A 25,710-nucleotide genomic window follows, 5' to 3' on the forward strand; every position below is an offset into this window, starting at 1 on the left:
AGTTGATCAGAATGGCCTACTTGAATTTGCACATTGATTTTTGTAGAGGATATTTCTAAGAGCTTATCGGTATTGATTAAATGTTATGCAGCTGAGTCTTTAATCTCTCCTGGGTCTGAGAGGGGCGGGATAGCTCAAAGTACAAGGAGTCCTGGAGAAATTCAGAAAAGAAAAACACTATCAGATAACATCAGAAATATTCCAGAGCCTCGTTAGCCTTCCTGCCTCTATTTATGATTCTAAGCACATGGCGTGTTTCTGTTTCAAATCCATCTTCAAACAGAGAATTTTATTCCCCTGTACTTCCCTTCCATGTCATTCTGTGGATAGAAATGCTATGGATGCCCTCCACTGAAAAATATGGTTGGAAGTTGCGTCTAAGGTTGTTTCTTTGCAGTGATGAAATATTGGTCTTTAGAAGGCAGTTTTGAAGCTCTTTTGGTTTAAAGTTGGTGCTTAGCACAATTTCTCCTTCGTGGCATAAGTAGTATTGCCCTGTATGATGCACTTAGCAATAAATCAGTACTGTTATTCACCTGTTAGGTCTGGAAGGTCCATCAAGAATTAAAACATAGAATCATGGGCAAACCCTGCTTTACCCATGAGGTGATGAAAACTGTTTCTCGTATTAGAGAGAAGAAAACTGTAGTGCTCGGTCGTTAACTTAAGTAAAGGTAGACAGTATGGTCCTACTCCTTGTTTAGTGACTGAGCATGTAGAGCAGCCAGCAGACACATGTTGTTTAGTGGCACTGTATCAGCTTTTAAACATGGACCTTTGAAGTAGAAGAGCTATAATGATCCAGTGGTCCTATTAGTGTTCTTATCTTGTACCCTTTTCTCCATGTCTAAATGAGAGAGCTTACTGTGCTGCCCTTTGCTATGTCGTGAGTTATTTCAGCTTTTGATCAGAACCTGAGGTTTTGACTCACTGACGCAGGACAGTGCTTCTAATCTGAAAGTTTTTTAAGTGCTTTATTACCAGAATTGGATGCCGATCATTGATTTTCTTCATAAGTGTCTTCAAACCCATTGATGCCCAAATATCCTTAATTCATTACCCTTCAAGAGATTTTTCCTCTACTTCAATACATTAAAAACAAGGGAAGGGAAGGGAAGGAAGAGCTATGCAGAAACTCACCAAAATACTTGGAAAAGTTCTGTGTCCTCCATTCTAGAATATTGCTGATATATTCTGATACGTAAAGCTTCCTGATTCAATTGAAGAACAGAGATAAAAACGAATAGTAAGGACCATAAATTAGTTGCCCTGATCCAATATGTTTTAGGAAGCTAGTTAAGAATTTCCTGACTTTGGAAGATGCTGAGTGCTTGCAATTCTATTGAACTTCAATAGGCAGTGATGAGTAGCTCCATATTTTGAAAAATCAGGTCATTTATTTCAGAATTCAAGTAACTTCACTTTACAAATCTGTTTCAAGAGGGATTTTTTTTTGATCGTACGAGCCCCCAATTAAAATTTGCCAATTGCTATGGAAAAAAAAAAAACAGCTTAGATTTCTGCTCTCATAGGTATATAAGAACCGCTTACATTTGTTCCTATCTACTGTCCTAGTTTTTCTTTGACTTTTGTTTTTTTCCACTAGAATCTTCCAGCAAAACTGCTGCACTTAATGTGTTTGCCCTGGTTTCTAAGGCAGATCTCCCCTCAAATTCAAATCCTTTTTCTTAGGAGTCTTCATTTTTCTCTATGCGCCCTCACTTTTCTGTGCCAGCTTTACTTACCACTTGCGTGGCATCTCTTAAACACTTGGCCCAATCTCACCATTATGTGAGTTTCCCTGGAGAATTGGGTCTGTTTTGTTTTGTTTTATAGCGATTTTATCAGTTACTGCATTTTATATGGATATTTTAATTTATTTTTTTTTCCTGAATGTTTTGCAGACATTTACAAGCCCATCAGGTTTCTCCAGTGAATACTTTATTTTAATAAGTGGGTATTGAATGCTTCGTTTAACTTTACTATTGTGCAGTGCCCAGAGACACTGTGCTTGGATGAGCAGTTACGTAAGTGCAATTTGTTTTAGTGCATCTTTTCGTATCAGAATTAGCATTCAGTTGAGCTTTGAAGTCATGTAGTGCATAAGCATAGGGGGAAAGTAAATAAAACAACTTAGTGCATCTGCAGATATAACCCCAAACTGATTTACTTATCTGTGCCTGCTCACTCTGCTCAGTGACAGATCAGTCCCTCAGATGCTTTTCTAGTGATGGTAGAGCAGCGGTTGCCTGATCTCTGAGGATGCATGGAATGCGTGTCTAGTTCAATAGAAGACATGCATTTCCCTTCAGAGTCAGGTGGAATGCATAACTTGAAAATAAGTCTTTTGTTGTTTTTTCAGTGTTTTGCTCTGGCTTTTTTTCCTATTTTGACATGGAAACTGTATTGCAAACAGACCTGATCTGTAACTATTGCTTATCTCTACAGAAAGGAACACTTATTGCAAAGAAATCAAATTGTTTCATAGGAATTCGTGACTGTTCAGTGGACTAGGCAGGCAGAGCTGGAAATTCTGTGTTCAGAAAGGGGAAAAGCTTGCATTCATGTATATGATTGCTGAGTAACCTGTGAGGAATTATTACTTCATTGCGGGGAGATTGTATTTGTCATGCAAGTAGCCTGTGAAGTTAGTAGGCATCGTCACACAACAGTGTATATATCCTGTTATAGCGGGCATTTCCAGTGGAGCTGTAGGCATCAGTAGCAATATGATCACAATCATATTGGTTTTAAGGCGTGACTGTAAAAAGAAAGGGAGAAAAGTAGGAAGAAAGAAGGGAAAGCTCCTCCAATGTGAGTGATTAGCAAAGTCTAGTGTTACTTTCTTTAACTGTGCCTGCCATGGAGAGGGTGGTTGACAAACTGTGTTCTTGGGTTTGTGTTATTTCATAAGCTACCGCTCAGCATATTTCTGGTAATGGTGCTTTGTCAGTACTCTAATTTACTGACGGAGGAAGTATAGTATGTCTTCATATATGTCAACCTGCAGTCAGTTCCAGCATAAATCACATCACAGTCTCATGTACTGAGATCTCTGCTCGTGCTGCTGTCAGTTTGCTGAAACAAGTCTGATACACAGATCTTTGCAGGCCCCAAACTGAAAAGGGACTCTAGGTTTCCAAAATTGGTTTGTCTTCTGAGGTAGGCGCACAATGTCCTGATCAATGACTAGCAGGAAGCGGGATGTTACAAGCTGGACAAAACCTTTTAGATGATGCTGAACATGATTAGACCAGGATGATGTTAGTGATGGTCCAGAAGGGAACTGTATCATAATATCTTGGACCACAGTCCTTGTGCAGTGTTTGTTTCATTACTCTCATTACTAAAACAAAAGTGCAACGGTTCTTCAGCACTCACTGACAATGTTTTTGGATTACTCCAATTATTCTATAACTTATTAGCAGAATATTTCTGATTCGTAGCATCTGTTCTGAGGTCTTTTCCTCCCATTCTAATTAACATTTTCAGTTCGCTCTTGCCTGTAGGAATGAGTGCTACCTACTGGACTATGGGGCTGCATAAGGATCCTAGGAAAATTGAACAGATCTGAAGGTATCTCTGCACATTCTATTTATTTTTTATTCTTGGCCTCTACGCAAGGCTCTGCTTGTAGTTCTTATTATTGATCTATGATGCCACACTTTGCTCTTATGTGTCACTTAGTTGGGTTTAAATTTTAGAACAGTCATCTGGACAATGTATTTCTTAGTGTTCATTTGTATATGGAGATTGCACTGATATAACTACCCGATATTTAAATCAACTCAATTAATGCAATCCATATGTGAGCAATTAGCTTAAGTCAGTTAAGAACCTTTCTTCAGGTATATGAATGTAAACCATATTTAAATTAAGAAAGTGAACAATGCAAGACTTAGAAGCAGGCTGAAGGACATTACTTCAAAAGTAAAATGTTAGTTATTCAGTCCTTTGTCTTGAAACCTCTGGTTCTGGTCTTAATTTTTCACTGATTTGCTACCTTGTTGCATGAGTGTCTTCACTTTTCAATATTTGTGCCTGCAAAATTAGGATCTGCTGAAAGAGTTTGTAGGAGGATGAGGCTGTCTTAAAGAACTGTTTTCTCCCCATGGTAAACTTAAGCTTTTCAATGAGTAATAGTCAAAATTGGAGCCAAATCTTCCCATTTAAAAACATCATTTCCATTTGGAAATGTCATTGCAGTGCCATTTGGGAGTTGCTTGGCTGTCCCGTTGTCCTGGCTTCACCTGCCTCCCCTGCTGCATCTTAATTTGTGCATCTTACTGAATTAGTGTTGTCAGCGCTTTAAGTTGTGTTGTAGGACACGTGGCCCAGACAAAGAGGCGCTTTGGCAGAGAAGAATGAGTACCTTAGAATCCTTAAGTGCACATATTCTGCCATATGCTGAGGGCATCTCTTAAACAGTTTAACATTCTGAACTGGCCAATTTGAAGTTTTGATGGAAAACTCCAAGTTTTGAAGAGAATGAGCTGAGGAAAAGCTATGATTTCCAGCAGGAAGCAGGTACTTGTTAAAAGAAAAATCTTGAGTTGAAAATTACTTTTTCCAGTCAGAACTAGTGACTAAAAATTCTGTTTTGGGCTTTCTTACCAGTGAGAAAGTATTTGAAGTTGTTGCAAAAAGGGTCTAAAGATGACTCAATCTCATGGTAGGTGTCAAGAAACTTTCAGTTTTTAGGTGCTTCCTGAATCCTTATTTACTCCTCCACAAAACAGTACAGATCATCATAACTTGCATTTTCCTCATAAATGACAGTGCAAAGTGTCACCAACTGCAGGTGAATTTGTTCTCATATTTGATAGTTACTGTTGTTGCAGCTAAAATAGTAGAAATCTGATGAGCGTCCTTTCATGTGGAACTGAGGAGGTAGTTTAGCTGTGATAAGGCTGTTAACTCACCTTTTCAGTAGGTCATGTGAACTTCTTGTCTCATTTGATTATGACATTGACAGTGTTAGCTGGGAATGATGCAGATCTCATTCTGTGTCTAACTGGTTTGTGACAAAGTGCGGCTTAATGAAATGTGTCCGCTGAGAGAAAAGGAACTCTCCTATCAGAACAAGGACAGAGACACAGTTACACGGACCAAAAGGAGAAAGCACAGACTAAATCATTTATCTTGGGAAGGAAGAATTGTCCACTGTAAAAAAAATCAGTCAGATGTAGAAGGTGAAACTCTGAAGGCTCGTTATGCTAATTAGCATCAATGCTCTGATGTGGGTAGGCAAGAAGAAGCTGATGGAGTGGTGCTTTAGAACACCATTTGCTCAAGAGGAAGTACAACGCATCATGGATTCATTAATCTGTGCTGAAATGGAAAAGTCTTTGAGCAGCAGTGGTCTAAAGTGGTCAGGATCTTTCCAGTGGCCTTGTTCAGTTGGTTGGCAGCCAGATAGTACAAGTGTCATCTAAGAGATAAGCTATGATCAGTAGTGAATTGTTAGCTGCAGTAATGTGGATGGAAACTGCTTTGGTCATTGGTGCCTGTATATATGCCTTGCAGATATTCACCTATATTTCACTGTGAACAAATGAAAATCTGGTAACTTCAATCCCTGAACAAAGAAAGAACATTGCCCCCTTTGTTTCTTGAAGTAAATGGGGAAGGGATCACATTTCTTCAGTGAAACCCCGTGGCTTGCCAAGATGCCCAAGTGAGGTATCCCAGAGGGAACTTTAAGGAGCTCACTTAAATGATGGGAAAGAAGTTTCACTATGAAATTAATGATGCAGCCCAGAGCACAGTAGGAAAACACCTTGCCCTCTTTTTCCCCATCTTTGATTCCAGCTGTAGAGTCCTGTAGTGCTTATCTGTATATTTATCTGCTATAAAATGAAATGGATTATATGAAGAGCTCTACGAAGCAGTACTCAGTACTTCAACATTTCTCTAATGCAATTAAGGCAGATATTTCAGAAAATGGAAGACTGTTAGTTGCCATAAGCTGGTGTTTCATTGGATTGCACACAGTTTAAAGCCTCCAATATTGCTGTTGTTGTGGGGGCTTCCTGTTTCTAGAATGACCATAGACATCGCAGGGCAATGCTGTAATGCAACGACTAGATGGCATTGGATGAGCATCTCCATGGAATAAATGTATGGTGAATGTAGTCAGTTCCAGCGCATGGACTTCAGGCTGTAAAAAAATAATTCTATTTCTGTCACATCTTCCTTTTAATTATGAGGGAGGGCTTTACTGGTTCTGCTGCTTTCCAACATCACTGCCTTGTTCTCTGAAAAGGTTAACAATCAAGAAAATTCACGATTCCACCTGCCCTCTCCACATGTACTCACATCTCAGGTTGATCTGAGCTTTCTTAATTGCAAGACCAAAACACCTTAATGCAAATATTCCTCTTGCTTCCATCCTGGGTAAGCAGTAGTTATTTATAAGTCCAGCATGCTGTGTCTGTCTGAGGCTGCCACACGCTGTTCAACGGCATCCTGATGTTTACTTGTGCCTACTTTCCTTTATAGATATTCTTATCCTGTGCTGGTACTGCTGTCTGCTTTTAAGATGCACAGTGAATGGTGATGTTGCTCTCTACATATCAAACACAATGCATCCCTTTAGATTTCATAGTTCACTGTGCCCCAGGTGCTGTTATTATCAGTCCTGACATCATTCATTTGATATGATGGGCCCTGTCTTTCCATTTATCTGTAATGGACAGGAGATTTTGAATCATTTTATCTTCCAAGCACAGCAACATCTTTTCTTTAAAAAGTGACTTTCCTCTCTTTCCACTTCTCGCTTTCTTCCTGGTCTAATATCTTGTGCATTACATTTATCCCCCCCATGTCTTTATTTCATATTTCCTTTTCCCTTTTGTTTTAGTGTTTTTTTTTTGTTTTGGTTTGTTTTGTTTTTTGGTGTTTGTTTTCTTTTTTCCCCTCTCCTCCCCATGTGTTCCCTTCTCTTTTTTTCCCCTCTCATTTTTCTTTCCATGCAGGGCATCGAACCAGTCTTACAGCAGCCAACTGAAGGGTTCTGTTGACAATATCAGCCTTGGGTTAGGACTAGTTCATGTCTCCCAGTCCAAAGACATTTCAGAATTCAGTACAGTTGGAAGCTGAGGCGCTCAGGGATCTTTTGCTTTGCTCTTAAACCAAGCAGACCTAAGGGTGAGAGAAAAAAGGAGGATGAATCTTCATTAAAACTTGATGTCAGACTTCGAGGTACAAGATTAAAAGCAAGGTCTTAAAATTGCAAACAGACTTAAAATATCATTCTGTTTTTAACTGAATAGGTCCGTGCTTTAGCAACTTAACCTCTTTCTCATTAACTCTCTGTGAGGTGTCCCTGCCTTCAGAGCAAGGTCTAATGCTTCTCTTAGAAGTGCATTTACTGCCTGTGTATTCAGAAGAGAAAACTCAACCTCATCTTTATGACTGTGGTGTATCAATTTGAGATTTTAAGGATCTGGCTTTTTTAGAGTAGTTCTCCCATTTGCAGTTCAGAATGACTACCTGCCTTTATACATCTTTAGAGGTGCGGCTTGCAGAGGTGCAGGAGTATTACTGATGATGTGTACTGATATTTGAAACCAACAGTCATCAACAAATTCACCTGTGGTTGAGTTTTCTTTGCTCACAGCCAGTCACAGGAGAGCTGAGCGTGTTCCATCAAATCTTTGCTTCAGGGTGTGGGCTTGACTACTTTCTGTTCATTTTCCAGGGCTGCATGGCACTAGTATATCTGAAAGGCAGACAACCCAAGCGTTTCTTTCCTCAGACAGTTGTGAGTGCTGGGTGCTTTGCTGTGGATCACTGTGGCAGTGTTTTCTGGCTACGTACGTTTTTAGAACACCTTAGTTATGCTTTGAGGGTCCCATCTTCTACCAGCTCTGTGGCTTTTCCTGAGTTATTCTAGAACTACTTACAGAAACGTTACAGCCCCAGAGTCTGCTTGGAGGAGAAGGTCAAAAGTGTTTGGTCTTGATTGGTGGGAGAGATGTGTGATATTTGCACAAACTACTTCAAATTGTGGAACTGATCCTTTCTACAGTAGCACTAATGGATCGTGTATCTCAAAGGTTGTGGCCGAACGTTTAATGGAGCCACTTCAGTTCTTATGTAGAACAAAGGAGCAAATAGTTTCCTTTTTTCTGTGCTCTGGTAGTCAAGCAGTACCCCAGGAGGCAGCTAACAGCTGTCCCACATGCTGACCCCCGTCAAAGAACTGTTTAAAGGTAGAAAAGGAGGTAGAGCTATAACAGAAGTTCAATCCAAAGCATCAGACTTGTGAGCAAGAGAAATACAATTTAATTACGGGTAATCTGTTTAGAGGTAGAGGTGGGGTTTCCTTTACTCTATTGGAATTCCTTGTGGCAAACATTTTCATCACTTGGTTTGAGCTGCTGGGAGTCCCATCCAGGCTGTCACGTAGTCTCACTAATGCTGCAAAGGAGAGAAGACATAAAGCACTTAAAGCAAATACAGTAGCTTGGAACTACGTTGTGAGAAATGCCTTTGGTTTGAGAAGTGAATTTCATTAAATCTTGCCAAATGTAGAAAGCCAGTCTCAGCTTTCCAGTCTCTTTATTTGCTATCAGCACTTGAGATCAGCTTAATATTTTACCTTCACCCTTGGATGCAGAGCATAACGGACAAAACCATTATCTGCGAATGTCATCGCTATTAGGAGAGGAAGAGAAGGAGGAAAGGAGCAAGGGAACACAGCTGGTGGGGATCTCCAAAAATAAACAGCCTATAACAGTATGGTCAGAGGGAGTGAGCGAGGTTGGAAAAATCAGTGTCTCATAATTTAATTAAAGTTCTGCATCTCCTTCAGAGCTATGGCTACAGGCTGCCAGGCAGAGGGCTAATATCTAAAGGTCATTCGAATGAGCGAAGATACTAATCACTGGAGGACAAAACTGAACTCTGCCTCCCAGTTCTTGCCTTCTTGGTGAGATTTTACCTTCCTTCCATTATAAATTAGCCTGTGAATGTCATGGGGCAATTGAACTGTCATAGAGTCTCCTCTAGGAAGAACCTCCTTTTGTATCAGAATGATGGAATTGGTAAATTGCAACATGGGCAGAGTAAAGACTGAAGAGTGAGGGTACTGTGACCTATGAACATGTCAGCATGCTGTGTACAAGATGTGCTTGTGAACCAGCCCTACATTCCAGACCACAGTCCATAGCAGAATCTAATGCTGCAATGAGAAACACTGCAATGCAACAGGATCGATTAGTTTTTCTTGCCTCCTTTTCTAAGAGAACATCTAATTTCTTCTTGTGTTCAGAAAGAAGAATAATTTATATATATATTTACAAACTGGCTTTTTGTTTAGTGACTTTTAGAATGGAGTTACGCCTGCTGGAAGGAAACTGTGTATGCACACAAGTTCTTGGCAGAAATACACTTGTAAATCTCAGCTGAGCATCTGTTCTCTTGCAGGTCAGGAAAGGTGAGCCTGCAGGTAACTTTGCCTGAAGGGCTATTAAGAAACATAACAGAAACGGTCATGTTTTTACATAGAATATTTGGTAGAAGCATTCAGTGACTTCTCATGCTTTTGTTACTGGCAATATTTTTCAGCTTTCAGAATGAGCAATGTAGCAGCTGTGGGTTATGAGGAAAAAAGGGAATTCAGGTAACACTGAAACTAGAGTAAAGTCAGAATGAGTCTTGTGATGTTGCCAGAAACCCCAAGATGGCATCAGAGACCTTGTTTTTCTCCATTAGAAACGTATGATATTTTTAGTGGATTTTATTGTTTCTTTGTTTTCCTTTCTTAACCAGTTCTCCATTGTATCTAGTATTTTTTGAAGTATTCCAGCCTTAAGACCTTTTTTCTGCAAGCATTATTTGCAAGGCTCACTGATAACGCTGGATGCAATGCACCCCCGTTGCAATGCGAGATTCTATCTTCAGACCGCCAGATTGTGTCCCCAGGAATACATCTGTACTTATTCTGTGACTAGGAGGCTGGAACAGCAAAGCTGGATGTAACTCTGTAGCTAGAAATTTGTCCAGTACTTACAATAATTAGGCTCTGCAGTGCACACAATCACTAATGAGGGAAATTAGTCAGATTCTGCAAAATTGTACAATGATGTGCTGCTCCTTACAATCAAATATCCTGCAGATTTTTTCACTGATCACTGAGTCAGGAGCAGAATATTTTCAATCCAACTAATGAAAACACTTTCTCAGTGCAAATCTAGGATCCTTATTTAGCTTTTTATCCAGTCTTTGCAGTGAATCTAGGTAATTGTTCCACATAATGATGTAGCATGCATCAAGATCTTCTTGATGTGCTTCAGATAGCTACATTTCTCATGAGCGGAGGAGCTTAAATGAGATATCCAGCTCATCTCATTTAAGTGCATACATATTTCAGGCTGGTCGAAGAGATTCAAGCACCTGTCTTCAATTAGAATGAGTAGGAGTTGGATGTACTTATTTGCTGTGGAGGTTTTGAGAAGCCTTTGCTGTGCACGTAAGCTGGGTGAGTTTTGTAGATAGCGCAGAATTTAGAGCGTTTCCGAAGGTAATTTTGTTTGTAAGTGGTCCTGATTGTGTATGTACTTAAGTAAAGGAAAATCTGCATTTATTTTCAGGGCTGTAACTGTCTGAATTCTGGAAGGAAAGGGGATGATAAAATCTGCATGGTGGTACGCACCTCTGAAATGTACCGACTGTTGATTCATTCCAACCCAGTGTTAAAAGTCTTTGATCTGTGTTTTAATTGGCATTCCCCATCTTTGTGCCAGGTCTTGCCAGAATCAGGAACTCTTTGGAATCAACTTTTGTTTGTGATGTGTTGCTTTGTGATTTCAGCCACCGTTGTTCCTTGAGTGGAGATGATCTGAACAGGCAGTGGCTGACTCCCAGTTCTCAGCTCCATCCAACAATTTACCACACCAAAGGTCTTCTGTATTATCTGCGCAGCATCAACCGGGCCCCTGTGGTGAGTAACTCCCTGTATCTTCTATGGGTTATTGCACGCAGATGGATTATTGCAGTTGTGTCAACAGCCCTGTTTTATGGTTAGAGATGTGGAAAGCATACTATACCGCTATACTTTCATCATTGTGGGGTGTTTTTGAAAGTCTTGGGTTATCTACTGAATCTTCTAACCAACTCCAAACTTCAGAGTCTTCGTGCACCTGCAGAGTGAATACAAATTCCTTACAGCTCCTTAGTATCCTCAAAGTACTTCAGCTAAACTAGATATTGTTAGTAAGTTATTGTTATCTTTCTGGCAATGACAGGAGAAATTCTGTGAAGACATAGTCTGAATGGATCATGCAAAAGCCCAAACTGGAGCAATCTGTGCAATCAGAGAAACACAAGTTAGCTTTCAAAATGGTTGAACTTTTCTGCTGCTTCAGCGAGAAGAAAATGACTTTTTGGGGGAACTACCGGAAGTTCATGAGGGGTGATACTACTGGCATATGTCTGGGATCTGTCCCCATCTGTTCGGTCTTGATGCCCAACAGAATGAATAGTTCTGAGACCTCAGGATAAAAAAAAAACACTGATGGTTTCAAATGTTGATGAACAGAATGGAAGTGGATGGAACAGCAAGTTGGCTTCTTATAGCCCCAGTTAGGCAGGAAATGTCCTAAGATGCACTGTTCACTCTGGTCTTGATGAGAAAATCCTCAGACAAGGTGAAAATGTCTGTGAGTTTCTTTAAGTGAATATTTGTGGAAATATGCTATTTTTGGCCTAAATGACAGCCCTGACATCGAGCTCTGCACTCCAAGGAATCTACTGGAAGTTCAGCTTGTATCTGAGAGTTTATTCCACCTACATTTTCTTTGGGTTTTGAGCTACATCTGATCAGTTTTGTTTTATTGTGCTAATCGTATTGGGCCTTTTAAATTTAAATTTATCATAACCATCCCTGTCACATCCAGATGCATGAAGTTGAACATGCGCCCAGTGGAAGTTTTCATCTTGCTGAGTGAAGTAAGACTATTGATCGTATCATGTCTCTCACTCACAGGCAGTATGTCAGACGTGGTAAACTGATTTTTTCTTTGCCTTTGAAGAGTACATTGATTTTGGTTTATACATGCTCGCAAATGTCTTTTCCCAACTCCAGAAGAAGCTGGATTTCTTCTGCCCTGCACTCACTGCCAAGATGCCATGAAGGCAATTTCACTGATAGCCAAATGATTTCTGTGGAGTGAATTAGTTTAATTTATCTTGGGGATGCGCAAGCAGTTTCTTCAAAGGAAAGGAAAGCTTCTTGAAAGTGAAAAGGAAATAACTTTAAAGTTAGCGGCCTTTCAAACCAAACCCATTTTAATTGGTAACTTCAGCCATAGAAAACAGCCATCTAAGTGCTTTATTTGTTTATTTATTTTTGCTTCTCTTGTTGGTTTTGGAAACCCTAGTAAAAGAAGGGGCTGGATACGCTGTAGTATTGCAACTCTCCACTGAGGGTGGTTTCTTTTCAACTGAGAGCAGCGGGAGTATCAGAGAGCTAAGCTTGGGAGCAGCTAGGACTGAAGGGGAAAGAGATGTTGCTTTTTCCCCTTGAGCATTCGTGGTGAGGAAATGTGCAGTTTGTGAATTACAGTTGACAGTGCACTTGCAGGATGCAACAGGAAAAGTGTAGCTCTTACAGAGGGATCAAGCTGCAGCAAAGAGCAAGTTACTTTTGGAGGGGACAGGAAGATGCTGTTAGGGACCAGGAGACACAAAGCGGTGTTTGCTTTTTGAGATATTCTATCAAGGTTGGAAACAGAATCTGACTGCAAGTACATAGCTTTTTGTGAGCAAAGCATCCTAAACGTGTCTACCTCAGCAGTCTGAGATTGGGTCCTCTCACGAAGCTACTAAGGAAAAAAAAGAGTATTTGCATCCATTTTCTGTCTTGCTTTTCCTTTGTTTTAAAAGCTTCCTGATTCTGTGAGTCATGAGGGGGATTGTTTTTGAGTTTGAAAGCAGTCCTTACCTTTGTGGTGCTCAGTGCTGGCACATTACTTTAAATAGATAAAAATTTGCATGTGTGTCTTGAGTCATACCCCAGTGAACACCAGACTTGGAATTTGACTGTGTGTTGGTGTCACAGCTGTACAAGAAGGATAGAGAGAAAAAAGGGGTGGGTAGGTCTCAAGTTTAACTTGTGGTTGCCCAGGCTTAACCCAAGGAAAGTTCTTCATTGGGTGCTGCAACTATAAAATACAGTTTTGTCTTGGCTGAGTGGTGAGGCTTGAGCTACTCTGTAGAATAAAAATAGAGCAGAAGAATGCATTGTAAAAACAAAAACAAAACGATTTGTCATAAACATTGAGAATAACTGCAGTGCTCAGTAAAATTAATTAAAATGTAGGTATATATGATACACAAATGGAATGGAAACATTTCCAGTAGTGTTGACTTCTCTGCTGTGGAGGTGGGTGGCAGTCATGGATTCATCCCATGGCATGAAATAGTGGTGTTACAGAGCCTGGCTTTTACAATGCTTTACTAATATGGAAGGCTTGTTCCAGACTTGTCACTTAAGGATTCACTCTTGAGATGCAGAATTATGGACCTCCTGCTTATCAGGCAGCACAGCTATCTGAGCAGCTGATCATCCCTGTGTGGTTTCTGATAAGTAATCTTTTAGGTAATAATATATGCATCTTGCATGTTAGTAATTCTGTAAATTGGCAGGTAATTGATACCTGGTTGAGCTGGGATCTCTGCCTCAAAATAGAACCACAGCCATAAAACCTTCTTTGATATTCATAGGAGTAAATTCTAGTTGGTACCTGTGGTTAAACTAATCTATGACTGTATTGCTGGAAGCATAGATGGAACGCTAACTGGAAAAATGCCTGTCATTAAAAGAACCAATAAATGCAGCTGTTTAGAAGGGGGCTTTATGGGATAATTCCCTGTTTTTCAGGCAGTTGCTTGAAGTGTAGGACTGCATAAGCCCCATGTGTTGGACTGGGTGATCCTTTTACAGGTCCTGTCCAACTCAGGATGTTCTGTGGCTATAGCAGTCCTGTTAACTAGGACTTGTGGGATGAATCTGCGTGTGAGTGTCTTAGCATCTCCAATCAACGTGCAGCTTGTCAGAGCAGCTGGAGGAATTTAAATGCTCAGTTCCTTAGGTAATTAAACTTCCTGACTGGCTGCAGCTAAACTGAGTTACTGTATAACTACTAAACAAGCATACTAGGGTAAAACTTGCCTTAACAGTTGGTGGAAGAAGTTGATCTATTCCATCTGTTTCTCTCCTCCTGTCTATGTTTATATAAGAATATGTATCTTTCTTCCTCATCTTTTTAATTGATCCACAGTGCTTCCCTACCTTATGACACCTGTCCCTTTGTCTCTGATAGATGCCTCAGAAAACTATTTAAATGATATCACGATGTTCCTTTCTAATCGGCAATGAATATTGCCTTAAAACAACCCAATTTCTTCTCTTTAGAAATCCTTGTCTTTTCACTGCTGGATTTCTGAATGTTTCTGATAAAGACATGGAGAATATATGTAACAGCAGTGTCTATATTGACTTCATATTCCGGAGGGCAATGAGATTGATTATTATTTAACACTTGGGTCAATATTTTCCTCTTGGGTCATTAAATCGTGATTTTCATTTTTATCAAAGTTGATATGTGCCTATGAAGGCAATCAAAACTTCCATTAAAACCTGGAATGTACCTTGTACCTAGTTTATATGATAGCTGACATGAGAGATGGATTAAATAGATACATTACGTTGTGTGGAATCAGATTATTTGTCTGACAAAGATAATGTCCCGTGCTTTATGTCCAGGAATTCATGTAAGTATCTGACCACATACAATACATTTTTACACAACTGCACAATTACATTTTCCTAAACATTGTGTAGCACAGTTTTTGTGTTTAAAGAAGCCAAGGTGATTAATTGCTGGCAAAAGGTGCAGTTTTAAAATCTCCTGAGGCTAATGCTAGAGTTGAGAAGTCAGAGGAGCCCAACAAATTGCTCCGTTGTATCATAAGTTACCATAAACTCTCAGGTTCCTCGGTTGGCATGGAATCTTGCACAGATGTCATGTTTATTTCTGCTGTGGACAGAAATGCACCGGTGTTGACACTGGATTCATGAGATCATGTCAGTTCCAATAGGTAAAACGAGGTACGGCTGACTAACAAAGTTTGACACTGATTATAGGCTTGGCCCAGAGCTCTGCTCTGAGTTTGTCTGAAGAGCACTGACAAAGGTGTAATTCCTCACATACAATCCTCTAGTATTTATAGTGTCTGTTGTGAAGAACCACAAAGCTTACTTCAGTATTACAGATTTTGCCTTTCTTTCCTCCCTAGGTGTTCTGTGACTACCATGGACACTCCCAGAAAAAGAATGTGTTCCTCTATGGTTGCAGTATCAAAGAGACCTTGTGGCAAGCAGGTTGCGTGGTCGACACAGCAGTTATCACAGAAGATGTTGGCTACAGGGTAGGTCTGCTTTGTTCCTTTCTACAGTTGTTGGCATATATGTGCACCTACATCCCTCTTTAAGATGAGGTCAGATCACAAGTTCTGTTGGTAGGTGCAAACTTGTCTTGCAGCAGAGGAGTAGAGATCCAGAAAAGTTTAAATGATTCCTACTATCTTCATGCACCAGATATCTGCGAGAATATTGTCAATAGGTGGATCTCTAATTCATTTCATTAAGATGCTGTTTTGTTGTCACTGCCGCTGACTAATAGAAATGTTGTATTTTTGTGTTTTATAAGTTCCAAGTATACATGTGCTTCTCTCACCCTCAACTCACGAGAAGTCCCCGTGGAAACACTTGTTTCACAAGGAAAAGCAGGAAGGGTGCTTACAGTCAGAACATCGCTTGTTGTATTTGAAATCAGTGGGCTTGAAAAGGCTGAGGATAGTTCACTGTTACACAAACAGAATTCAAATGCTGCTTTCAGCATCTGGTGCCTGTCTTGAATCTGCAATGAAGAAACCAAGAGCAAGCCTCCAAGGGTGTCCAAGAATCTGCAGTGGCCTAGATGAAAGGCTTTGTGATTGCAAAATATGGGAAGTTTCTCTCCTTCCTCCCATGAGTAATTGGGGACGATCCTGCTCTCCATGTATTTACTTCCCAAAAACATGAGCAAAATACCTCAAGAAAATTGTGATTTTTGAACAGCCTTTGCTGTAGCCCTTGATTCGTGGGAGAAAGAGGCATTGTTACTTCCTAATACTTGGCCTCAGATGACATGCGTAGCATTGACATTGGAAAACCCAACTTCAGGATTTCTCCTTTTAATCACCATTCCAGGCCCCTTTGACAGTAATCTCTGAAGGGACCTCAGTAAAGAATCCTAATTCCATTCTGACCAAATGGGAACGGAGGTTTATGGACATGGGCAGCACCCCCGTTTTTGTGCATGCTAAATCCAGCTGTATGAGAGACAGGGAGCATGGTTAAAGTAATGTGTTGTCATAAAAGAATCCTTTGAAAAGATGCGTTTTCACCCTCCCAGAAATACAATTGAAAGGTAATTAATGAGAAAAGCAGAGGGGAAAGAACTATTAGTGTGAAATCCAGTGAAAGCTGGTAAAATGAAAGGAATATTAAATTCAGATTTGATAATGCTTCTAAATGAGTCCTGACTACAGAGACATTACTGTTACCTGCCAGCGTTTTTATTTAATCAAATATAGAAGACTGATTATGCATATAATTTCAATTGTTTTAAAAACTAAACTGGATTAGAGATCTGATTATGGTACTTCATAGCATATATTTACAAAAATCTGTGTGCTGTTTCAGATAAGGACAGAATGAAAACTATCTGAACCTTCACACGCAGTTTAGCTGGATCTCATGATTGTGTTCAGGATTATAATTGTTTGGGTGACTGTGCTTTATTTTTAACCCAGCTCCAGGAAAACCTGGATGTGTTGCTCGGAATCATAATATTTTGCAGCAAATTGTACTTTGAGGGCAATTCAGAAGCAGTGGATGTTTAGTTCAGAGCAAGTAATCAATTTTAAAGATTCCTCTGTTCGGTATTCTCCCAGGAAAAGGAATGCTGTAGTTCTTAATAGCACACTGTAGATCTTGACTTAAGAGTTAGGCTCATGCTGGTCTCAGGTTTGAAATGTAATCTCTCACTTTGTTCCAGTTATCTGTTCACAAGGTTTTTTTCTGCTGATGAATGGACCTTATAGATCTTTATGTCTGTACCTTACAGAACTGGTAGGGTCCATTCATAGCTATAGATTGGATATGCTGAAAATAACATTTACTTTCTTATTACAGAGGTATGTATGATTATGATGTTTGCAGTGGATATTGCAGAACAGTTTAGGCCAAAGATTTTATCTTCTGCGTCAGTCATCCTTTAAGAGAAGACCAGCTATTAAATGTTATTTTCTCAATTTTGATGAAACCAAGCAGTCCTGTACAGAACTGTGATGTAAAGCTCAACAGAGTGGAACTAGAATTGCTTAGAATCAATCAGTTTCACTGATTGTTATTGGAAAGTGAAATTAGCTGGTTGGCTTTCACTGCCCAAACTGAATGAAATTTGAGGGTCAATGCCATTAGCAATGAGCAGAAACTCCTTCTGTATGATTCCATTCCATTCAGAAGTTTAAGAAAGCTGTCATCAAAGAAATAATGAACGTTCTTATTTTACAAGCTCTTCACTGGATGGTCTTTGGGCATGTACTGGGATGCAAGCACAAAGGTTTATATGCACATATGTGCTTTTGTATGTAAATGCCCAATTTCTACACCGAGTACACCTAGTGTTAAGGTATCTAGTATATACTTTTACAGTTAGCATGAAGAAGTGTTGCATCCACACTGATAGAAATATTTGATAGCGCTGTGTATTAGCAGTGTTTATAGGCTGCTGTTGAGAAAAATGATTTCTAGAATAAGAAAATCACTCAGAGCTAAGAGGTAATTTTACTGAATTTTCATATTTACTCTTTATTGCCGCTTTCTATACAGAGTGCATTCAATGTACCATTTGATCCCAGATGAGAATAGTTTGGTTTATTTCACAATGCAAGATAGTTAAATGCTAAGCTCTATTTTCCTATAATTATCTGTGACCTTCAGTGGGATTATGCATTCCCCTTCTTTGCTGTGTGCTGTGTTCAAACAAAATTCCTCCTATAGCTGAATCCCTTGTCAAATTGTGAGGAGGAGCTGGAAAGGAAAGAATGGAAACATTGTGCGCTGAGCTATGACTGCAGCCCTCTAGGCAGAACAGGAAAATGTAGTTAATGTTGAAGCAGCTTAAAAAATAAAGCTTCATAAGTGACTTCAGCAGTCCAAAACTATAGGATGTGCAAAGACATCATTTTGGATGGGATGTACCAAATGTACTTACAGCATTTTTGTCTGTGACTGGGGACAAAAAAACAAACAAACACAACAAAACATTAGAATATGAAGATTTCACTTGGGATGAAGATGAGTCCAGTTTGGCACTAACTGGAACTATCACAGTGACAGTTTCTACAGGTAGCTTTGGTGATACGCGCTTTAAACAGCATAGGCCTCTTGTAGATGTATTTGTGATATAAATGCATGTACATCTGTTTGATTCATTTTCTCATTGCTGATACTTTCTTATAGACTCTTCCTAAAATCCTGGACAAAGTGGCCCCTGCATTTGTCATGAACAGCTGCAGCTTCCTTGTAGAAAAGTCCCGCGAGTCAACAGCCCGGGTGGTGGTATGGCAAGAAATGGGTGTGCTGAGGAGCTACACCATGGAGAGCACGTACTGCGGCTGCAGCCATGGTCTCTACAAAGTAAGTACCTCTTCCAAAGAACTACATGGCACACTCCTTCTAATGTGTGTCTAATGAGCTTGGGAGAATAGAGTGTGCTGTTTTTATGCTGTTTGGTATTGCCAGCTTCCTTCTATAATATAAGTGTAGCCATTCTACTGAGTTTCTTCTCAGTTAAATCCTTCCACGATCCTTCACTTTTAATCTTCCATGCCAGGGAAGTAGGTTCCTTGCTACGAGGTTTCATTTGACAGTGAAATAAAAAGAAATTCCAGTCTAATGCCAAAAATATTGAGCTGAATGAAGGAGTGTTTTTGAGATGATACAGACTGTGTCTTTATAATGGTATTCACAGTAGATCTGAGGTAATTAACATGAATATTAGGAGTCGTACACTTCCTGTTGCAGTCTATCTGGGCATTTGCTTGGCTAAACTTAAGAGCCTGCACTGAGAATTCTGCACTTGGAGTTTGTTACTGACAGCCAAAGGTAGCTCATCTATGAGCTGAAGCCACAGCTTTAACTGTGAACTAAATGGAGCTAAATTTCTTACCAAATGATGTTCCAGATACTGTGGGAAGGGCTGTACTTGTGCTGAGTGCATCAGAGACAGGAGCCTCTTGGCACTTTTTAAGTACATGGTTTGAGCTCTGGTAATTGTATTTAGCTGTACATAATTCTCCACTTGCTCAGTTGGTGAATTCTTTTTGTTCCTTTCCCAAACCTGTTGCTTTCCATGGAAGGGATTCTGTGCTCCACCTTATTTCTCCCACTAGGGAGCAATCCTTATCTATACAGCATTAATATGTGGTTAAGGATCCGAAAAGACCCTTAAGGAAAAAGCCATTGTTACAAATAACAATTAATAAGACGTTCAAATTATTCTTTGCAAGTTCTATGTTAATCCTTTTACATTCCATAGAATGTGGCCAGCAAGTACTCAGCTACTGTTTTAACAGTGCTCTACTATACTCACATCATTTCTTAGATAGAAAAGGCAGAAGAAATATCTGAAGATGGTTTAAAGAAAGAGAATATAACTGCCCTGAGCATTACACCTAGTGCTCCCTACTCTGAGAAGTGCTGATGGGGTGCAATAGGTACCACAGGTTGTGGTGGGGTTTTAAATTTCCTTCAGACAGTGGGGAGAAATTCTACCTTGACTAATGTCAGTGGCAAAACTCCTAGTGATCTCCATGGAGAATTTAACTCATTTCCTAGATAATCTGAGTAACATCTAAAAGCAGTTGGACATCAGGTTATATCAGTGTCTAATGATTTGTTCTCTACTTCCTTCAGTATTTTCAACCCAAGTTTGCATAAGTTGTGCCAGCAGATCTAAAATGTTTTATGCAACGTTCTCCCAAGTGCACCACCACTCAGTAAGCTGGTGGTCAGGCTTCTAATGGTGTTGGTAGCAGTTCTGGATCCTGATCTTTGACTTTCTTCCTTCTTGAAAATGGTGAAAATAATGGTGAATGTAGCTGCTTTGCTGACTGTAAACTGAGATACAAACTTCTTGTGCTTGAAGTTGCACATATCTGATAGGGAGTTTGCAAAGGATTTAGGAAAAAACAGAGGAAGGCTTTGTAGAGACTGTAAGAAGCTTAAATATTAAATACACAGGGCTGTCAGGTAAGCCCCCTCTCACCACAGAGCAATGTTGTAGGAGGGCTGAGGTAACCTGTCTGATAGAGAGGCCCAGAAAAGAAGTTCCTAAAGTTTTTCGATTGCACGGTGTGTGGCATATCATGTATAGAAATGTGACTTTCATTTCTAAAGCAGTTTAGTGAGTGAAAAATAAGGCATGAATTTGTTACTAGTGATATGTAAATGAGAAACAGTTGTGACCCCAGCCTCGATTAAAAGTCATTTGATTTCAAATGGGTATGGGGGGAGGGCAGAAATGAGAGCAAAAGAAAAGATGACTTGTCTCTGTTGAATCTCCCTGTCTGTGTGATCAATGGAAATGCAATAAGCCATCTACCCTTAAGGAAGAGAAACATAAAACTAAAGAAACTATTGATCTTATCTAAGGTTTTATTCAACATAAAGAAGAAGAAAAGAAGGGGAAAAAAAATCCAGACTCTCTTTGATTTTGTCTGGATTGTCCAATTGAGTCTTAGAACAGCAGTGTCTCCATTTGAAAGCTGCCTAAAACAAAGCAGTCCATTTAAACAAGGAATTCTCCTTCCTACTTCTACCAGTTTACAATCTCACAATCAAAAAGTAATCAGAAACTGCCTATCATTTCTCTCCCAGTGTGAATGCAGTCTGTATTAACTCCCTCACTGGACCTATTGCCCTCCAGGTTTGTATTACTGTCCTCCTTTTGCAGGATTTTGTTGAGCCATCTTGTCTTATTTGGTTTGCAGAATACTGAATATAAGGCTGTGCCATAGAAAGCTCTATTCAGTACAGTCGGGAGCAAATATTGGCCCAAAAGAATCAAATCTGCACTGACGCATATGGATATTCTCCTAAGTTTCTTCAGTGTGATTCATTTTTAAACTGGCATAGCTCTTTGTTTTACCATATCCTATTGTACTACACTTTATTCTTCTTGATTCTTGGCTGACTAGTTAAGACGCCTGTAGTAACGTACTGCACTGGGATGTTCAGATTACTAACTGTATTCACCATCCTACGAGTTTGATGTATTTTGAGCCATGTATACATTTGCGTTCCAAAACAGATATAGTAGAAACATGGCAAATCTCAAAACTCAGCTCCGTGCTCTCTCAGTACATGTGGTGTTGGAAAGGCATTTTCCTTGACATGTTGTGCCTGGTAGAGGAGATGAAGTACTGATGTAAATAGACTTCAGCTTCTTGCTTCAAAGGGATACACGCAACAAGGAGTAACAAATGAGTTTTTAAATTATTCCAGATATTTTGACAGTACCCTTTGAAGGAGATTTTACTGGTGACGTGGATCCCTTTTTGAAGAAAGTCTTTGGGAGAGTCAAGAGAAAAAATTAATTCTGTCCAGTCTAATGCTTCTGAATGAGGGGAATTGAATGCCCCAACTTTTATTATCTGACTTGATGAGAGGGAAAAGCCATCCATTTGCAGAGATGATGGAATCAGGGAGAGCAGCACCGAGCAGAGTGGCCATACGTTCATAAGAAATTGTTGATAGTTGTTCAAAACACCTTTGAAAGGAGGATTTGGGGAATTTCAGGAACGCTCTTCCATAGAACCCATCTTCATGTTGGAAAAGTTTTTCTTCTTTTGAGTCCAACTACTCAATTCACTGAACTGGTAAAGCAAGCTAGAGGTGAGGAAAAACTGATGTTGTTTTGTTGGTTGGTTGGTTGGTTTGATTTGATTTTGCTTGCATTCTCTCCAGTCATTTACAGTAGGAGAAATTAGAGGTAAAATTGTGCCTGATGTAACGGCAGCAATTGGCAGGTGGAGCCTGGCCAGAGTAACTGTCAAAAGTCATGGCCTGTCTAACAATTAGAAGCCCCCATCTCTACAAAACTCACCCCAGATAAATTGTGAGAGTGAATGTCCCTGAAGGTTCTGTGAGCCATCTTCGTGTGAGCGAGGATGTGACATTAGTCATGTAACGTGTGTTCCACAAATCATGTGCCATCTTGCTGAAGTCTGTCTCGTTCTGTTTAGAAGGTTAATAAATTGCATTTTTTTGTTTTTCCTATGCTATACTGGCATAAAACCAAGATAACTTTCTTGTTAGATACGAGCCAATAGTTTGTATTTCGGAGATGGAAGTACTTAAATGCTGAGGGATAAAAGGACGGAGCTGCTGATAAACGGGTAGCAGAACTGGATGAAAAGCTCTGCATCCTGGCCCCTTATACAGTAACTGCAGAGATGAGAGTCTAATAAATGGGAAGAGCTGCCATTATCCATCCCCTGTAACCTGGCTAGCATTTACTGAATTATTTTATACAAGTAATGAACCAGTGAATTGCCGTGAAAGTGTGGCAGAAATAAAGCAGTATGCCAAGATGAAAGCCTTTCCTCTTGCTACTCTTTCAGAGGTGGACTGCTCTGGTTTGACCCATTTCTGTCCAAAATAACCAAATTGTTACTAATACATCATTTGTCCCTGAAATTGCAGTTCTGTTTCTTTATAGTTATCTATAGGCAATGAAAGATTTTCTTTATCTTCCTTATTATTGCGTATCACATATTATATTTCTGTGGAATTTTTATGTATGCCTTATTCATAAGCAGTTTATTACAGTCGATAGTCAGAAATTGGGTTGTTTTGAGGGAGTTTGCAGTCGCATAACGTTGTCTTATTGGCATACAGAAGCAATGATATTCTTGTATATCATTCTTGTAATTGGATGCCTAGTGCACAAACTTGCAAATAATTTTAATTTGGACTCATGCCAGTATTCAGGCACCAACAGAAATGGTTGCAGCAATGTTCTTGCCACAGAGCGTATTTGATAAGTACTTGCAGAAGGGAAATGAAAAGAGATGGAGTTTATTCTGGGCTTTCTGATGAGCATTCCAGTAAATTGTTTACATCATCTTTGAAATCTGAGGCTTTTCCTATTTCTGGTTTCCATTGTCTCCCACGTTTTACACTTTTCCTAAGTATGAGTAAGTTTCACAAGCATCCAGAAGTTTCTATCCAAAAAATCATCTCTAAAACGTGCATCTAGTGAACCCTCTGAGGCCTGGGCACGTCATTCAAAAGCAGATGCTAAGAAATATAGAAGAATGTTTTTTTGGTTTTTTTTTTCTAAATAGTTCTGCTTCCAGTTCTGGTCCAAAGTGATTCAAATTGGAAGCAGCTGTAATTGTAAGAGAAGTATAAGAGAAAAACAAATAGTTATCTTGTAGTAATCTAAGGAGTGAAGGATTAAATTAAGGTTTTCTGCTCATTGTGTTTTCTTTAGTTGTTGCCCATTGCAAACGTTTGCATCCTGTTTTCCGTATTTTCATGCTCCTTTTGTGCCCACCGATCCTTTTCAGTAAATTGTGATTCAGTTTTCAAGATATTCTAATGGTACCTTTTAGTCTTGATGATTTCACTTAATGCAACGATATAAAGGTTAATGGCATTTAGGAAATGAGCGAAGGCACATGGGAAAGAGCAAACCAACCAGGAGACGGTGAGCATTCATCTTCCTTGGATGGCCAGAGCAACATAATGATTAGTCTGCAAGCACAGCACCAGGGCTTGTGGCTTGCAGCCACAAACCTGTATTTTCTGGTCCTCTTAGGCTGGATTGAGTCAGATGAGCAAAGTCTTGGATGAGAACTCTCCACGGACTTGGCAGAAAAAATGAGTGTTATATCCTAACTCGGATTTTGTTGATATAAACAAAAGGAGAAATGTATATGGCCTTGAACTACAGAGAAATGAAAAATCAGCTGACTTCTCAGCCTTTTGGAACCAATTTCAAAGCTGATCAAATAGGATCTCGACTTCTCCAACTCCTAAATAAACAGAGTAGCACAATCTGAGCCCTTTGGAAGTAATAGCATCTTAAATCAGTTCCTTTGTCTCTGTTGTTGATAGATTATCGAGGGCTGTCTGTCAGTGTAACTGGAGAACAGGTTCCCTCCCTTGTTGTGGTTTGTAATTGCTTTGTGTTTTGTTGTTAGTGGTGTTTTTTAGGTTTTGTTTTTTTTTTTTTCTTCAGCACAACAGAAAGTAATGATGGGATGAGGTCATTGTAGATCTGACTTTGCAGAGTTGGAAGCATCTAGTTCTGTGGAGGTACACTAGACATGGATGTATTTGGAACAGCAAAGCAGAGCCATCATGTGCTCCCCTCTTTCTCTCAACTCTTTTCCACTACTGTATATAATCGATCAGTTGCTGTAGCTCTGATGTTTACCACTTCTGTTTGGGGCTTAGTCTTAAAGGGCTTGTTCCAACAAATCCCTGCGTTTCTTTCCTTTTACTTGCAAATGATGTGAGCATCTCCTAGTTAGCAGCTGGTTTATTTGTTAAACCAAGGAACACAGCAGATTCTGTGGGACCCAGGAAAGGAAAACAGATGTTACCTTGATTCTGTACATTTCTGAATGCTGATATTTCTCTTTTTTCCCCTTCCAATATACCATAAACAGCTGATACCTGTTTTGTTTGTTTGTTTTCTCCCTCAACTACTTCTAAACCTTTCTAGATGCTTGGTTGCAGCCCAGTCTTCCCATACTCTTGGGAAGAAAGGTGGTAGTAGGTACAGATTGGAAAGAGTTATCGAGCTGCTTCCCTAGAAGCTTTTTTTTTTATTTCCCTAGGAAATAAAAAGCCAGACTACATGGAATCAGAAATGCAAGTATTCAGTCATACCCATTTTCTGGGAGTTGTGGATGGGATTAGATCGAAGATTCCCAGGTGCTGACATTGCAAACCCAGACAACTTAGATGTTAGAATCAAAAAATTCATTTGCAATTAATTAATTTATGGTTGCATGGAAAAGATGCTGCACTTTGGATGAAATGTTACTCTTTCTGAAGCCCACTGAACAGTTCTGAACGGTGCAGCCTTGAATATAAGTGGGATTTAAGTCTGCTAATGAAAAGAACTCTTGGGAAGGATGTGAGACAGAAAAGCAAAATTCCTAATGAAAACTAGCTGTAGTATTCTGGCAGTGTCTCTTTAAAAGTCTAAATATCATTGCACATCATCCTTTCAAGTTTTCAGTGGAATTACAGCGGCTAGGTTTTTGATTTCTGATGTCTCTCTTGCTTGTTAATCTGGTCCCATGTGGATTTATTGTACAAATCTATTTGGCAGCTGAAAATTGCCCTTTGATGAAGCTCATAGTCTAATCATGAACTCCTCAGGCATGGCAAATAAGAATGGGAGGTTGCAAAAGCACAGGCTAGAGGAGCCACGTTTGTCTTTTACTCTGCATGGATTTTAGAAGCATCTAAATTTCAAAGTCTTTTATACACAGGATTTTCTGCGAAGATTGATTTTTACCCCTCTTAGCATCATAACATTTGCCATGCTGGATCAGACCATTGGTCCA

At 39.6% G+C, this 25,710-nt stretch overlaps 1 protein-coding gene across 2 annotated transcripts in view; it reads left to right on the forward strand.

Moving 5' to 3' along the window:
• Positions 1 to 25,710, forward strand: part of LOC146755900 (cytosolic carboxypeptidase 4-like) — a 328,030-nt gene that overhangs the window by 143,448 nt on the left and 158,872 nt on the right. For both annotated transcript variants that reach the window (XM_085525040.1, XM_085525039.1), the window contains exons 3-5: positions 10,819 to 10,948; positions 15,307 to 15,438; positions 18,581 to 18,757. In XM_085525040.1, coding sequence (XP_085381166.1) covers positions 10,819 to 10,948; positions 15,307 to 15,438; positions 18,581 to 18,757 — 439 coding nt within the window. The remainder of the gene's footprint in view (positions 1 to 10,818; positions 10,949 to 15,306; positions 15,439 to 18,580; positions 18,758 to 25,710) is intronic.

Source organism: Coturnix japonica, chromosome 29 (assembly GCF_054131305.1).
Source record: "Coturnix japonica strain WE chromosome 29, WE-NBRP24, whole genome shotgun sequence".
NCBI lineage: Eukaryota > Metazoa > Chordata > Aves > Galliformes > Phasianidae > Coturnix > Coturnix japonica.